The 16,326-nt window shown below is 34.5% G+C and overlaps 1 protein-coding gene and 1 non-coding gene across 3 annotated transcripts in view; one reads left to right on the forward strand and one right to left on the reverse strand.

Moving 5' to 3' along the window:
* STAG1 (STAG1 cohesin complex component) overlaps positions 1-16,326 on the forward strand; it is a 401,929-nt gene that overhangs the window by 162,946 nt on the left and 222,657 nt on the right. For both annotated transcript variants that reach the window (XM_060638731.3, XM_078432318.2), the window contains one exon: positions 10,699-10,795. In XM_060638731.3, the coding sequence (XP_060494714.1) occupies positions 10,699-10,795 (97 nt within the window). The remainder of the gene's footprint in view (positions 1-10,698; positions 10,796-16,326) is intronic.
* On the reverse strand, positions 5,853-5,959 carry LOC132684416 (U6 spliceosomal RNA). The gene has a single exon (XR_009612639.2). It is a non-coding gene; the product is annotated as a U6 spliceosomal RNA (small nuclear RNA).

The raw sequence follows: 16,326 nt of genomic DNA on the forward strand, positions 1-16,326 counted from the left end.
TTTTCCATGTTACTTTATATGTATGTGTATGTGATGTTATTTTAAATGTAGAATCATATATATTTCTTTATTCACTTAGTATGTCATAAACAACCTTTTATGTAATTAGTGCTAACATAGGTATAGCTCATTTGTATTAATAGTTATATTTCATTTTACTGTATGTATATGTCATAATTTAGTGAAACATCCCTTTGTAGATATTTAGATTGCTAAGCTGTTTTGCTCCAGTAAATAGTACTACAATATTCATGCAAGTATTTTTTCTGTGAAGGAAGAAGCCTGCATATGAATATTTGTAGCCAGAGGGGCAGCTTTTGGCAGACGTTACTGTCCACTTACCAAAGTTTTATTTTTCCCTTTTCATAGTGGAATAAGTTCAAGGAGGGTATTGGCAAATGGACACTCAGTGTCTCCACTCCCCTTTCTTCGCAATGTGGCTAGTTAACAAGTTCTTGCCAATGAAGTATTACCCAATGTGATATGTATGACTTCTAAGCCTGAATTATAAACATCTGCCATGCTTTTCTGTGTTTTTGTTTTCCATCAGCTGGATACTGATTTCTCAGGGTCAACCTTGGAAGCCTCTTATAGAGAGTAACAGAGCATCTGTCAGCTTGGGTGCTGGAATGATTGTGTAGCTATAACTAGTAATATAGATATTCTGTTTAGACCTTCTCTTTGAGAGACTGTAGGTATATTATCATTGTGGGGTGTCTGGCTGACTCAGCTGGTAGAGCATGTGACTCCTTTAAATTTTTTTTTCAGAGGAGGGACATGGGGAATGGGGAGCATGGGACTCTTGATCTCAGGGTTGTAAGTTCCAGCTCTATGTTGGGTCTACGTAGAGATTATTTAGAAAAAAAGAAAAATGAAGTATTCTTTCTGATAATCTCGAAATTATACTGCTTATCTTTCCCTACTCCCTAAATGAGGACAACTTATATAAGAAAATGTAATAGTTTCTTAAGGTGGAAGCTTAATCATTGAATTAGACCTCTCTTTTGTAAGTATTTGAAGCTGTATATTTCCCACTAAGCATTGTTTTTCTGCATTCTACAAATTTTGATAATGTGTTTCATTATCATTCAGCTCAAAACATTTTTTAATTACCAAACATTTGAGGATATTTTAGATGTGTACTGTGACATCAGTAAGACTGATGTCTTACTTAAATCCATTATGGTCAAAGTATGTGCTCTGTATTTTTTTAGTCCTTAAAAACTCATAGAGACTTGCTCTTTGGTCTTTTGGTAAGTGTTCAAAAATGTATTTAAAGACAATATGTATTCTACAATTGTTCGTGTTGTGTTTTATAGATATATTATTAGTGCTTTTCAAATCTTCTATATATTTACTATTTTTATGTTTATTCTAACAGTTACTGAGAGATATATTTAAGATATGATACATGATTATGAATTTGCATATTTCTTTTAAGTTCAGTTTTTGTTTTATGTATTTTAAGAATCTTTTTATTTGGTGTATAAAACTTCAGAGCTGTTATATCATCATGATGAATTTACCACTTTATTGTTATAAAATCTATCTTTTAATACTTATACTACTCCTTGTCTTGGTTTCTACTTTGATATAAAAATGGTTGTAACAGCTTTTTTATAGTTAAAGTTTGCAGGATATATATTTTTTCATTCTTTCAGTATAACCTGTCTGTGTTTCTATATTTGAAGTGTGTCTTGTAGATATATGTGATTAGGTCATTTTATACAGTCTGGGTGGTCTCTGTTTTTTAGAGGGAATGTTCAGTCCATTTGCTTGGTTTTTAGTTTTCTTAGTCTGGGAAGTTTTTATTTTGCTTTTATTTGAAAGACATTTTTTGCTAGGTAAAAAATTCTGCATTTTTTCCTTTTTTCCTTTATTGAGATATAATTGATGTACAACGTTGTGACTTGATATATTTGTATATTACAAAAGATTACCACTATAGTTTAGCTAACACCCCCATTCCCTTGTATTATTTCCAGTTATTTTTTTGTGGTGAGAACATTTAAGATTATAGAATACAGTATTACTAGCTATAATCACCATTCTCTATGTTGCCTCCGAACTTGTTAATCTTCTAATTGGAAGTTTGTACCCTTTGACTGATTCCTTCCCATTTTCTCTATTTCCCAGTCCTTTGTAACCACCACTCTATGTCTGTTTTTCTGTTTGGCTTTTTTTAGATTCCTATGGAATAAGTGATATCAGACAGTGTATATTTTTCTCTCTGTGACTTATTTCACTTAGCATTATGACTTGAAGGTTCATCTGGGTTGTCACAAGTGACAGGATTTCCTTCTTTGTCTTGGCTGAAAAGTATTCCAGTGTATAGATAACCACATTTTCCATTTTTGTTTTTTGTTTGTTTTTGTTTATTGTTGTTTAGATACCACATTTTCCTTATTCATTCATCTGATGATGGGCACTTAGGTTGTTTCCATATTTTGGCCACTGTGAAAAATGGTGTGGTGTACATTAGAGTGCAGATATCTCTACAAGATCCCTCTGTTTTATGTTTGTTTTTGATGTCACATTTGCATTTTTATATTGTGTATTCATTAAATTTAAAACTATAGCTATTTTTAATATTTTTGTCCTTTAATCTTTATACTAAAATAGTCAACACTCTATCCTATTACAATATTAGGGGGTTTGAATCTAACTATCTCCTTACCTTTATAGTGTGTTGTATATTGCCACACGTTTTCATGTTACTAATTAGTGTCCTTTTGTTTCAGCTCGGAGATCTCTTTTCAGCATTTCTTGTAATATAGGTTTAGTGGTGATGAATTCTCTCAACTTCTGTTTAGGAAAGGGCTTTATTTCACCTTCAGTTTTGAAGGACAGTTTTGTTAGGTAAAGTATTCTTGTTGACAGTTTCTTGTTAGCACTTTGAATATATCATTATAGTTTCTCCTGGCCTGTAAGATACCTGCTGAGAAATCAGCTGATAGCCTTATTGGAGTTTTGTTTTATGAGAGAATTACTTTTCTCTCTTGCTATTTTAAACTTCTCTCTCTACAGTTTTAGACACTTTTATTATTATGTGACTTGGAGAAGACTTTTCAGTTGAAATTTTGAGATGAATTTTTAGCTTCATGAACTTGGATGTCCAGATCTCTACCATGTTTGAGAAGTTCTTTGCCATTATTTTTTTATACATATTTTATTTTTGATGTAATTATAAATGGGATTATTTTCTTAATTTCTTTTTCTGATTGTTCATTATTAGTGTATAAAACCAACAGATTTTTGCATATTGATTTTATATACTACAACCTTACTGAGTTTATTAGTTTTAACAATTTTCTGATGCAGTCTTTAAGGTTTTCTGTATATATTATCTGCAAATAGTGAAAGTTTTACTTCTTTCTTCCTTACTGATTTGTATGCCTTTTACTTCTTTTTCTTGCCTAATTGCTCTGGCTAGGACCTCCCATACTGTATTGAATAAAAGTGATGATAGTGGGCATCCTTGTCTTGTTCATGATCTTAGAGGAAAAGCTTTCATCTTTTTACCATTTAGTAGGTTATTAGCTGTGGGCTTGTCATATATGGCTTTTATTATGTTGAGGTACATTTCCTTTGTCCTGCTTTGTTGATAGTTTTTATTATAAATGGATGTTGAATTTTTTCAAATGCTTTTTCTGCATCTGTTGAGAAAATCATAGGATTTCCATTCTTCATTTTGTTCATATGGTATACCACATTGACAATTTGTGAATGTTCAACCATCTTCGCATCCCTGAAATAAACTCGACTTAATCATTGTGTATGATATTTTTGATATATTGTTAAATTCAGTTTGCTCATATTTTCTTAGTCAGTTTGCATCTATGTTCATGAGGGATTGAGGGATATTGGCCTGTAATTTTATTTTCTTTTGGCATTATTGTCGTGTTTTGGTATCAGGGTAATGTTCACCTTATAAGTAAGTTTGGAAAAGTTCCCTCCTCTTCTATTAGAAAGGATTTATATTAATTCTTCTTTGAATGTTTGCTAGAATTCACCAGTGAAGCTGACTGGTCCTGGACCAGTTTTTTAGGATGCTTTTGATTACTTATTCAGTCTCCTTTACTAGTAAGTGGTCTGTTCAGATTATCTGTTAGATCATGGTTCTATCTGGGAGGTTTCTTTCCTAAGAATTTATCCATTTCTTCCAGGTTGTTCAATTTGTTAGCATATAATTGTTCATAGTAATATCTTATAATCCTTTTATTTCTATGGTATCAGTTATAACATCTCCTTTTATTTCTGATTTTGAGTCATCTTTCTTTTCTTCTAGATGAGTAACTAAAGGTTTGTCAATTTTGTTTATCTTTTCAGAGAAGCAGCTCTTAGTTTCATTGATCTTTTCTGTTATCTTTTTAGTCTTTATTTCAGCTCTAATCTTTGTTATTTCCTTTCTTCTAACTTTGGGCTTTACCTGTTCTTTTTTTTTTCCTAGTTCCTTTAGGTGTAAAGTTAGTTTGCTTATTTGAGGTTTTTCTTGTTTCTTGGTGTAAGTATTTATCACTGAGAACTTCCCTCTTAGAACTGTTTTTGTTGCATCCCATACATTTTGGCGTTACCTTTCCATTTTCCTGTGTCTCAAGGGTAGAAGAAAGGAATAGAGAAGAACTACAAAGATAGCTAGAAAAACACTAACAAAATGCAGTTAGCCCATACTTATCAGTAATTACTTTAAATGTAAATGATAAATTTGCCAATCAAAAGACAAGGAGTGGCTGAATGGATTAAAAAAAAAAAAAAAGACCCATCTACTTGTTGCTGTAAGAGACTTACCTTAGATACAAGGACACACAGAGCCACAAATCAAAGGGATGGAAAAAGGTATCCCATGCTAATGGAAACTAAAAGAAAGGTGGATTAGCTATAACTATACCTGCGAAAATGGATTTTATAATAAAGATTATAATAAGAGACATTGAGTCATGTTACATAATGATGAAGGAGTTAATCCAGTAAGAAGATATAGCATTTGTAAATATTTGTGCCCCCAACATAGAAACACCTAAAGATGTAAAGAAAATATTAAGAAACCTAAAGGGAGAAATGTTCAGCAATACAGTATTAGTGGGGGCTTTAATACTCCACTTATATCAATTCACAAATTATTTATACAGAAAATCAATAAGGAAACCTTAAATGACAGGTTAGACCAAATGGTCCTAACAGATTTGCAGGACATTATGTCTGAAAGAACAGAGTACACATTCTTCTCAAGTCACATAGAACTATTTTCCAAGATCATATGTTAGTCCAGAAAACAAGTCTTAATAAGAATCAAAATTATACCAAGTATATATTTTATGTCCACAGTAGTGTGAATTACTAGAAATTAGTTACACAAAACTGGAAAATTCATAAATATGTGGAGATTAAACAACATGCTATTGAACAGATGTGTCAAAAAGAAATCAAAAGAGAACTTAAAAAATAATTTGACCCATTATTTTTTAAAATCAGCTTTCTACATTTTCCTTCTCTCATTTCTCTTTGGGATTCCAGTGATGCGTATGTTATTTCTTTTGTCAGTATGCCATAATTCCCATAAGCTTTCTTCATTCCTTTTCATTGTTCTCTTTGCTCCTGCATTTAGATAATTCTACTTGATCTGTGTTGTAGCTTATGATTTTCCCTTTAGCTTATTCAAGCTCACTGTTGAAACTGTCTATTGAATTCTTCATTATAGTCATTGTATTCTTCAGGTCTAGAATTTCTGTTCTGTGCTTTCTTACGTTTTCTTTCTTTGTTGAACTTCTCATTTTGTTATATATTTTTTTCTGATATTATTGATTGCTTATCTGTGTTCTCTTGTAGCTCTCTGACTAGCTATAGAATTTTTTTTTAATATGGAACGTGTTATGAGTTTGCATGTCATCCTTGCACAAGGGCCATGCTAATCTTTTCTGTATCGTTCCAGTTTTAGTGTACGTGCTGCAGCAGTGAGCATGAGAAACTGTTTTGAGTTCTTTATTCAGCATTTTCTGGATATGCATTTTTTTGGGCCAGTTACTAGAGGTATACGGTATTCCTTTGGTGGAGACATATTTCCCTGATTCTTCATAATCACGAAGAATCATGTTTTCATGTCTATGTATTTGAAGAAGCAGTTACCTCTTCCAGACGAAAGAGGGATTTCCATATGGGGAACCTTTCACCTTTGTGTGAAGGCACACTTAATCATGCACTGACCCTGGGTCTAGTGTTGTAGGGTGAGAAATGTGGCGTATGGTGGCACTGAGTTCAGGAAGGCATGATGTCTTTCATGCTCAGGCCACCAGGTTCCTCTGCATTGAACCGATTGATCTTTGGTGAGCACTGTGAAAGATCTGCAGTGCCTGTGAGAGCTGTTGGGGTCCTAAGCAACACTTCCAGGTTTGGTAGCTAGGGACCAAAGCAGGCAGTGGTGGTAGCCAGAGCCAGTGGTGTGCACACACTGAGCTGTGGTGGGCAGCTTCAGGTATCTATATGGTGGAGGAGACCTGTCTCAGACACAGTTTTAGTGGTGAGTATCAGTGCAGGTAGCAAGGCCTAAAGCCAGTTATGGGCTCCCTGGCAACTATGGACCCTGGTTGACAATGCCCCTCCTGTGGTTGCACACTCTCCCTCCAGGCATGCACTCTGCAGTGGAGACCGTGGAAGGGAGCTTGAGTGAGGGAGTATAGATATGCAGCCTGGAGGAGCTAGGTACAGGTGGGCAAGGTGGTACTGGACAGTGACAGAAGGCAGGACCTGATATGAGCTGCAGGGTTTCATGGCTTTCTGTATATTCACCAGTGGCTGTATGTTTCCCCCACCTTGTGCGTGCATGCTGCAGTGCAGGTCAGTGATGGGTGTTAGGACAGTGGTGCACATAGAGGGGCTAGCTCTGAGCATGGGCAACAGTGTTCAGAGATGGGGGGTGCACTAGGCTGGTGTCTTATACTCATCTAGCTGTAGAAGCTTAAGTTGGCTGCATGTGCAGCCCCTTGGCTCCTGTGTGTCTGAGGAAGGACTTAGGTGACTGGCTTCTTCTACTTATGCAGCCATAGAAATCCTGCATGGCTGTGGTACAGATCTGGTGGTGGCAGGGGAAGGTTTCAGAAAAGGACTCATGCAGCTGGTTTCAGCTAACAAAACTACCCAAGGGTGGAAAGCTGGCAATATCTGTGGGAGTCCACAGTGGCTGTGCTAGCCTTTGGCTTTGTCACTTGTGAAATATACTGAGTTTGTCTGCAGAGCAGGTCTCTGTGAACCATGATGTCTCCTGGTGCTTGTCTGCTATTAATAGCTTCTGCTTTTATTCATTGTTCCTAGCTGGCTCAGTACATCTATGAGAGAGTGAGGCAAGAATCTGAAGCAGGCTCCAGGCTCTGAGCTGTCAGCACAGAATCTGATGTGAGGCTTGAACTCATGAGCCATGAGATCATGATCTAAGCTGAAGTTGGACGCTTAACCGACTGAGCCACTCAGGTGGCTGGGAAATTTCTTCTGAGCATTTTGAACTGTGTTAGGTTGGGGGATGGGATTGTGCAGGCAAGATGAAGTTGCCTTCCTTCTCTTCTGTGATTATTTTAACTTACTGTTAAAACATTCTGTGTGGACTCTAGTGGTCTCCTGGGACTGTTTGTGTATTGCTGTCCAGTTGTTGATCTTTGTGGGATCATAGGGAAGGAAGCTAGGTTTTTTTGCCAACTGATGGGCGGTTTTTTTTCTTTCAGCACTTTAAATATGTCTTTCCTTAATCCCCTGGCTTTCATTCTTTTTGATGAGATGTGTACCATATTCTTATCCTTTGGTCCCCTTATCCTTACCCTATGGCTACTTAAAATTTTTTTCTCTATTGAAGATTCCCATAATTTAATTTTGATGTGCCTTATATAAGTTTTCTGTTTTATCCTGTCTCACAGGCCAAGGCCTTATATATTATGAAATACTGTATAATCCACTCACCTATGCCCATACTTGGCAGTGCCTCTAACAATCACCAGTGTCTGCCAATCCAAGAAGGATTTATCTCTCTGGAGTTCAGTTCTTTAGATTCTTTTGCCTTCACCCCACTCTTTTAAAAGGTGTACTTTTGGTCCTTTAAGATGAATAACCAATTACACAAGAATCATTTATTAAATTTACCACCTTTTCCCTCAAAAACTTAAGTATCCCCTTTGTCACAGCTTAAATTCTATATATAATATACCTGGATTTATTTCTGCACTCTATTTTCTTATATTACTTTTCTAGTTCTGTGTTATTTTCAGTGTATATTGTTTTCAGTGTCTTTGTGTTAAATTTTGATATTTATGCAATTCCCTGTTCACTAGTTTTATTCAGAATGTTTCTGGGCTCCTCACGTATAACTGATGGGATTATAAATTGACACTTTCACTTTGGGAATTGAAGAAAATGTACTCACCATCTTCAGAGTGTTTTCACAATGCTGGGCCCCATGTAGAAGTGGAGAAATGGTTCCTCTTTAGCTTTGTGCCATACTTCCTTACTTTGTTCAGAAAGCATTTCTGCTTGGGTCATCAATTTAAAAATCACTTGACCTGCTTTATCCATTCTTTGTCTTCACCACCATTCTTAGTCAGTCATGTCCTTGACACATTATTCTGCCGAGCTTAACTTTCAACAGATACTATGATATCCTTTCTTTTTTTTGTTTTTTTTTAACCCTCTTCTACAACCATGTATTCTTTCTAATTTTCTGCTTGCTTTTAAAGTAAATCCTCCCAGACATCAGTGTGAAGAAATAGAGATACCTAGTGTTCATGAGCAGTTTTAAAAAGTTCTCTCTTTTCACATGGAAGAAGGGAATGTGGTTGCTCTTCACTAGAAGAGGTTGTTAAAGGAGGTATGTGCTCAATCAGAATGGTTAAATTAATAGGACTGATAATACATAGTATTGATGAGGATGTGGAACACCCAGTCTCATACATTGGCAGATCTCATAGATTGTTGGTGGATGTATAATTTAATACACCTGTTTTAGAACATTGGCATTGTCTATTAAGTATCTACATACATGTGTTCCATGTTAATAGTTTGGCTACTGGGTATATATACAACAGAAACAAGGGTTGATGTCCATCAAAATATGTGTACAGTCATATTTACAGCAATTTTATTCATGATAGCTTTAAAATGGAAAGAGCAGTCATGTCCTTTACCAGTTCAATGGGTAATAAATTGTGGTATGTTAAATAATCAGATGCTATCTGGAAATTCAAAAAAAAGGAAGTAGTGGTACACATAACAGCTGATACAACTTTGATTGAAAGAAGTCAGACATAAAAGATAATACTATTTATATGAGTTTCAAAAACATGTCCACTGTTAAGGAATAGTGGTTAAACCCTCTGGGCTTGGAATGGTAACTGATTAGAAGAGAGCATTAGGGAGCCATTTCAGTTTTGGAAAGGCTTTATATTTTCATACTGGTTATGATTACACAGATGTGTATATATTTGTAAAATTTCATCAAGGTGTAACTTAAGTTTCCTATATCTTACCGTGTATAACTGTACTTACATACAAAAGTAAAAATTGATTTTAAAAGTATTTAAAAATTATTTTCATACATTTTCTGTAATATCCTTCCTCCACCCAAACAAACCTCAAACAATGTAGCCTACAAGTAGGCTGCATGGAATCACATTAAATTGGCTAACAATCTGGAAAGACTTTATTGATAGAACTGGAAGCGTTTTTTTAATTTTAACCCAATACATAAAACTTATTTAGGTGATTTTCTATATCCTCTAGTTTTTATAATTTTCCTCATCAACATACCTTTCTTGAATTTATAATTAGGTAACTAGTTGTGAACAGATTGCTCATCCATTTATGTTTCTTATACATTTGCAATATCTAAAAGTTATTTTGTACATTTATCTTTTGTCATCTGTCTTAACCAATTTTTTTCCGGTATGAATCTTTTGAGTCCCTTTACTAGAGACTATTAGGTATTTTTTTCAACTTTTGGAAAGGGAGAATTCTCTTTATCATTTAACTCATTTTTGGTTTTACTAAAAACTTAAAACCTGTGTCAAATAATTAAGGATACATTCTTGCCTTGTTCCATTTTGAGTTGAAATGTCTTGAGCATTTCAACAATAAATATATTTTAGTCTTTGTATCTTGTTTGTATATATTTCATCTAACTTTACTTTTTCTGGAAGTTGTTTATTAATCTTGGCTGTACTTTTTTGTCACATACCATTTTGAGATCTAGTAATTTCATTTAATTTTTTCTCCTTTATAATTGAATTATTTGATTTCCTAATATTAACTCATTTTTTCATTCCTGACAAAAATGCATTTTATATATGGTGTGTATTCTTTTTATGCACTACTAATGAAATAGATTTTTTGATATATGAACAGTTTCTATGTGTAAGTGTATTTAGTTTAGCTTTTGTATTTTCACAATGTGGTTTGAATATTAGTATCTATAGTTGCTTAATAATTATTAAACTAGTCAGTTTTGTATTGTGTTCCAGTTTAAACAAGTTTTTGAAACCTAGTAACTCATCTTTTAATTTTCTTGAAAAATAAAGGAATCTTTACTTTTATTTGGCTACAGAGAAATGATTTCGGGTAAGTATTTTAAATAGACCACACACAGATAAAATCACAAACTTTAAAAAATTTATTGGTTGTAATACCAATTTTTTTGAGTTTTCATTTTTATGTATTTTTTTCCTACAGTCTGTGGTGGATGACTGGATTGAATCATATAAACAAGACAGGGACATCGCACTTCTGGATTTGATCAACTTTTTTATCCAGTGTTCAGGATGTCGAGGTACATAATGATGGAATAAATAATGTACATTGAGTCTGTCAGTCCAGCAGTGTCAAATTATTTCACCTTTCATTCATTATATATAATCCATCCTAGTACAATGTGCTGATCTTTTTCTCATAAAGATTGTTATTTAAAGCTGTTTCATTTTTTTTTGGTTCAGTTTTGCTACGAAAGAACAGATCTATAAAATTTTATGAAATTTTCAAGGAAATCTAAAATTCATTTGAAGAATTTGAATTGACTTTTTATATCATAAGTTTTTATAATTAATATTTACTGATTGATAGTATTTCTGTTTGTGCTTCGTATTAGGAATTTTGGTAGTTCCTAGTATTCATTATTTTGTTTTCTTGTCAGTATGTATATTGGTCCTCATTGCATAGATTAAGTACGTGGACCTTAAATAATTTGCTTAAGGTAACATAAGCACCAGAATCTGGTTTCTTAAGTTTATCATCTGTTTGATATCTATAGATAGTTTTTTAAAATAATGTAATTTTATTTTTATCGTATTGATAACTGATATTTTTCTTCTCAAGAATAGATAAATCCTAACAGATTATGCTGTGTTACATGAGAGGGGGGATTGGGAATCAGCATTCTTTGCTTTCCAGTGCAGAAAGTACAGTGATCTTTTATTGAGATCACTGATTCAGTTGATTTCTTGAAGACTTTATTTTTGTTTGTCACTCACAGTATTGACACAAGTTGTTTATCAAATATTTACAGAACACCTCTATCTTGTACTAAGCAGTGTTCCAGAATATACCTAATGTTATGAAGATAGTCTCTGCCCCAGTCAGTATTAGAGTATGTATAGTTTTCAAAGGAGGCTTTATTATAAGGAGCAAAGAGGGAAATTAATCCAGTAGTTAGTATAAAGTGCTCAGTGCCACCTAAAGAGTAATAACACTGGTTACTATTTAATGACAATTTAATGTGTCATGCTCTGTGCTTTACATACATTAACTCATTTAATATATTGGTTAATAGTTCTGTCAGGCAGGTATGATTTTATAGAAATTTTTGGACATCATACAGTTAGTTTAAGTGCCAAACTCAAGTTTCGGAGTCAGGCTTGTCTCATTCTGGAGTCTGTGTCCCTAAGGACAGGATACTATGGGAATACCAAGGAAGGGCTTCTGATCTAGCCTAGGCTTTGTATCTCTATGTATGTGTGAATGTGGGAGTATTTGTAAGATATGTGCATCTTAGAGGAAAATCTCTGTGGTGAGACTGAGACTGTGTAAAAGAAAGTTAAGAGGGCCAAGAAAGGCCAAAGTTAACAGATTGGGTATAAATGCCTCAAGACAAGAAAGCAGGGTACTCTCTTGGACATAGAGTTTGAACCTGAATCTTAGAGCATTGAAATTGATGAAGAGTGGCAGGAGATTATGCTGTTGGGAGGGAAAAGACTGTTAATTTTGCAGTCTTAAAATTGGTAAGTCAAAGCACGAGTGACATACTTTAAGTGAACTATCTAATCTATGTAAGTGTTCTGTTGGATTGTTTTGATTTAAAAATTTATTTATTTTGAGAGATCAAGAGAGCATGGGTGGGGGAGGGGCAGAGAGAGAGGAAGAGAGAGAATCCCAAGCAGGCTCCGTGCTCAGCACAGAGCCAGATGTGGGGCTGAGTCTCACCACTGCAAGATCATGACCTGAGCTGAAATCAAGAAGTGGTCGATTAACTGACTGAGCCACCCAGGCACGCTGGTTTCGGTTTTGGTTTTAAAACAGTTGGTAGTCTCTGAATTTTTTCCTTTTGTAATCCCCAGGAATCAAAAAACCAAAAAGCTTTAAAAGATATGAAGCAAAAAGTCTTTACCATTTCCTGCCTTCCCATCTACTCCAGAGTTAACTGCTTTTAACTATTTTGTTGTATATCATCTGTCTGCCTGTCTGTCTGCATTATTTATCTAATTTCCATACATGTAAGTAGGAATATATATTCTTTCCTTCCCCACTACTCTTACACAAAGGATAGTGGTATATTGGGAGCTTTTTCAATCCAGGATCATAGCACTCCTTTGTGTGTATGTATGATAATTTAGTTTAACTGGTCTTCTATTAACAGGCCTTTCATTATTTGTAGTCTTCTTCTATTACAAACAGTACTGTAATGAGTTATGTTGTGTATACCTTATTTGCTCTTTGTGGAAGGATGTCTGTGGGAAAATATATTTGTAAATTTTGTTCGATATTGCCAAACTCCTGCTCTAAGATTGTACCCATTTTTATTCCCATTAGTAATATATGAGAATGTTTGTTTCTTTTCAGTTTTTTCAACAAAGTGTTCTTATCAAATTTTGGAGTTGGTCTTATAAATGATTGAAAAATGATGTACCAGTGTGATTTTTTTAAATTGAGTTGAAATTCACTTAATATACAATCAACCATTTTGTTGATCTATCTAGTTATTTATTTTTATTCTTATAATTAACCATTTAATGAAAAAAATTTTTTTAAGCTTATTTACTTATTTTGAGAGAGAGAAGCAGAGAAAGAAGGAGAGATGGAGAATCCCAAGCAGGCTCTGCAATCAGCACAGAGCCTGATGCAGGGGTAGAACTCCTGCATGACCTGAGCCAAAACCAAGAGTCAGACGCTTAACTGACTGAGACACCTGGGGGCACCACAATTAACCATCTTAAATTGTACAGTTCAGTAGCTTTTAGCATGTTTACAATGTTGAACTACTTCTCTCTAGTATTGCAACATTTTCATCACTCTCTAGTATTGCAGGGGGATACTTCATATTCATTAAGTAATCATTCCCCATTCATCTGTCCTCCCTCCTTTAATGCTTGGCAAATACTAATCTGTTTTCTGTTCCTGTAGATTTGACTGTTTGGGTCATTTTATATTAAAGTAGTTGTCCAATATATGACCTCTTGTGTCTGATTTCTTTCACTTAGCCATAATGCCTTCGAGGTTTATCGAGGTAGTCGCATGTATCTATAATTCATTCCTTTTTGTGACTGAATAACTTGGTAGTGTAGATCACAATTTTTTAATTTATCTGTGGGTGGACATTTGGGTTATTTCTACTATTTGGTTATTATGAATGCTACTCCTATAAACATTTATGAACAAATTCTGTTTGAGTACTTGGGGGTTGCCAGATCATATGGTGATTCTGCTTTTTCTTTTTAGGGAACCATCAAATTATTTTCTACAGCAACTACATTTTATATTCCTCAAAAAAATGTATGAAAACTCTTATTTCTTCACATCCTCTCCATACTGTTTTCCTTAGTGGCAGCGCTAGTTTACATTCCCACCAAGAGTGTACTAGGATTCCCTTTTCTCTACTTCCTCGCCAACTCTTGGTATTTTCTAATTTTTAAATTTTAACTGTCCTAGTGGGTGTGACGTGGTATCTCATTGGTATCTCATCAATGATCTTGAACATATTTTCATGTGCTTTTTGGCCATTATATGTCTTCTTTAAAGAAATGTGTTTTCAAGCCCTGTGTTCATTTCTAACTTAGATGGTTTCTTTTTTGTTGTGCATTGTAAGAGTTCTGTATATATTCTGAATACTAAACCCTTATCGGATATATAACTTGGAACAATTTCCTTCCCATTCTGTAGCTTGTCTTTTCACTTTCTGAAGGCTGTCCTTTCATACTTAAAACATTTAAATTTTAATTTAGTTCATTGTATCTATTATTTATTTTTACTCATGCTTGTAATGTCAAATCTGAGAGTCCATTGCTAAATAAAAGGGCATGAAGGTTTATCCCTATATATTTTTCAAATACAGACAGTCCCCAACTTATTATGGTTCAACTTGTGATTTTTTAACTTTATGATGGTGTAAAATAATATGTATTTAATAGAAACTGTACTTTGAATTTTTAATTTTGACCTTTTTCTTGCCTTAGAGATACATGATAGGATACTCTCTCCTGATCCTGAGCAGAAACAGTGACCCACACCTCCCAGTTAGCCCCACAATAATGAGGGTAAACAACCAATACACTTACAGCCATTCTTTACCTCTACAATCATTCTGCTTTTCACTTTCTGTACAGTATTCAATAAATTACATGGGAAATTCAACACTATATTATAAAATAGGCTTTGTCTTAGGTGATTTTGCCCATCTGTAGGCTAATGAAGTGTTCTGAGCACATTTAAGGTAGGCTGTGATATTTAGTGGTTTGGATATAGTAAGTACATTATTGACTTAATAGTTTCAACTTACATATGATGAGTTTATCAGGATGTAACCCCATAATAAGTGAAGGAAGATCTTTGGTTTTATAATTTGAGCCTTTTAATTAGGTTGTTGATCTTGGCTAATTTTTTATATGGATGGTTTTAATTTGTATTTCTCATCTGAGTGAGGCTTGAGAGCTATTTCTATTACTTTTTCTTTGAATTTTCTGTTTCTGTCCTTTGCCAATTTTCTTTTCTGGTGTCCTCTTAGTTTCTGAAGAGGCATCTTAAAAAATGGATTTTAAAATATTTTGGTATGAGTCACAGAACAATCTTTTCTCATTTCTAAATGTTTATTTTTTAACCTTTTTTAGTTTATTTTGAGAGAGAGAGAGCTTGCATGCGTGTGAGCAGGAAATGGACAGAGAGAGAGGGGGAGAGAGAATCCCAAGCAGGCTCTGCATGTCAGCATGGAGCCTGACACAGGGCTTGAACTCACAAAATGTGAGATCTTGACCTGAGCCTAAACTAAGAGTCAGATGCTTAACCGACTAAGCCACCCAGGTGCTTCCTTAAATGTTTATTTTTGAGAGAGAGTGAGAGCATGTGTGTGTACACTTGCACGAGCAAGGGAGAGGCAGAGACAGGGGAAAGAGAGAATCTCAAGCAGGCTCTGCTCTGTCAGTGCAGAGCCTAGTGTGGGGCTCAATCCCTCAAACTGTGAGATACGACCTAAATCTAAATCAAGTCAGATACGTAACTGACTGGGCCACCCAGGTGCCCCTAGGAAGATCTTTTCTTGTTGTGATTAACCAAGAAAGCACACTGTTTTCGCATCAGTGGAATATAATAAAAATCCAGAAATATACCCAAGTACTAATGAAATTTTAGTAAGCATATCTGAAAACATATGAAAGAAGAGAATGGCAAATTACATCTACACTGAGATGTTATTTTTCACCTCTCAGGTTGGTAACTTTAAAAATTACAATGACGTTTTGGTTAGGCTGTTAGAAAACAGTCACTGTTATACTGCTTCCTGGAATAAAAATTGATACATCTCTGATAGAAAGAGATTTGGCAATATCTATCAAAACTACATTTGTTTTTTATCCAGCCACCCTACTAATGTAAATTTGCCATGAAGATATAACTCTAGAATTAAGAAAATAAATGCACAGGGTTACTCAATACATTATTATTTGTCCTTTCAAAATATTGGAAACAACCTAAATGCTCATATATAGGAGAGTGACTAAGTAAATTGTCAAAAAGAATGACGAAGATCTCTGGACTGATGCAGGGAGACTCTCAGGATACATTTTTAAGGATGAAATACGAAGTGCCAAAGAGTTGTCTAAA

Source organism: Panthera onca, chromosome C2, assembly GCF_046562875.1.
Source record: "Panthera onca isolate mPanOnc1 chromosome C2, mPanOnc1 haplotype 2, whole genome shotgun sequence".
Taxonomy (NCBI): domain Eukaryota; kingdom Metazoa; phylum Chordata; class Mammalia; order Carnivora; family Felidae; genus Panthera; species Panthera onca.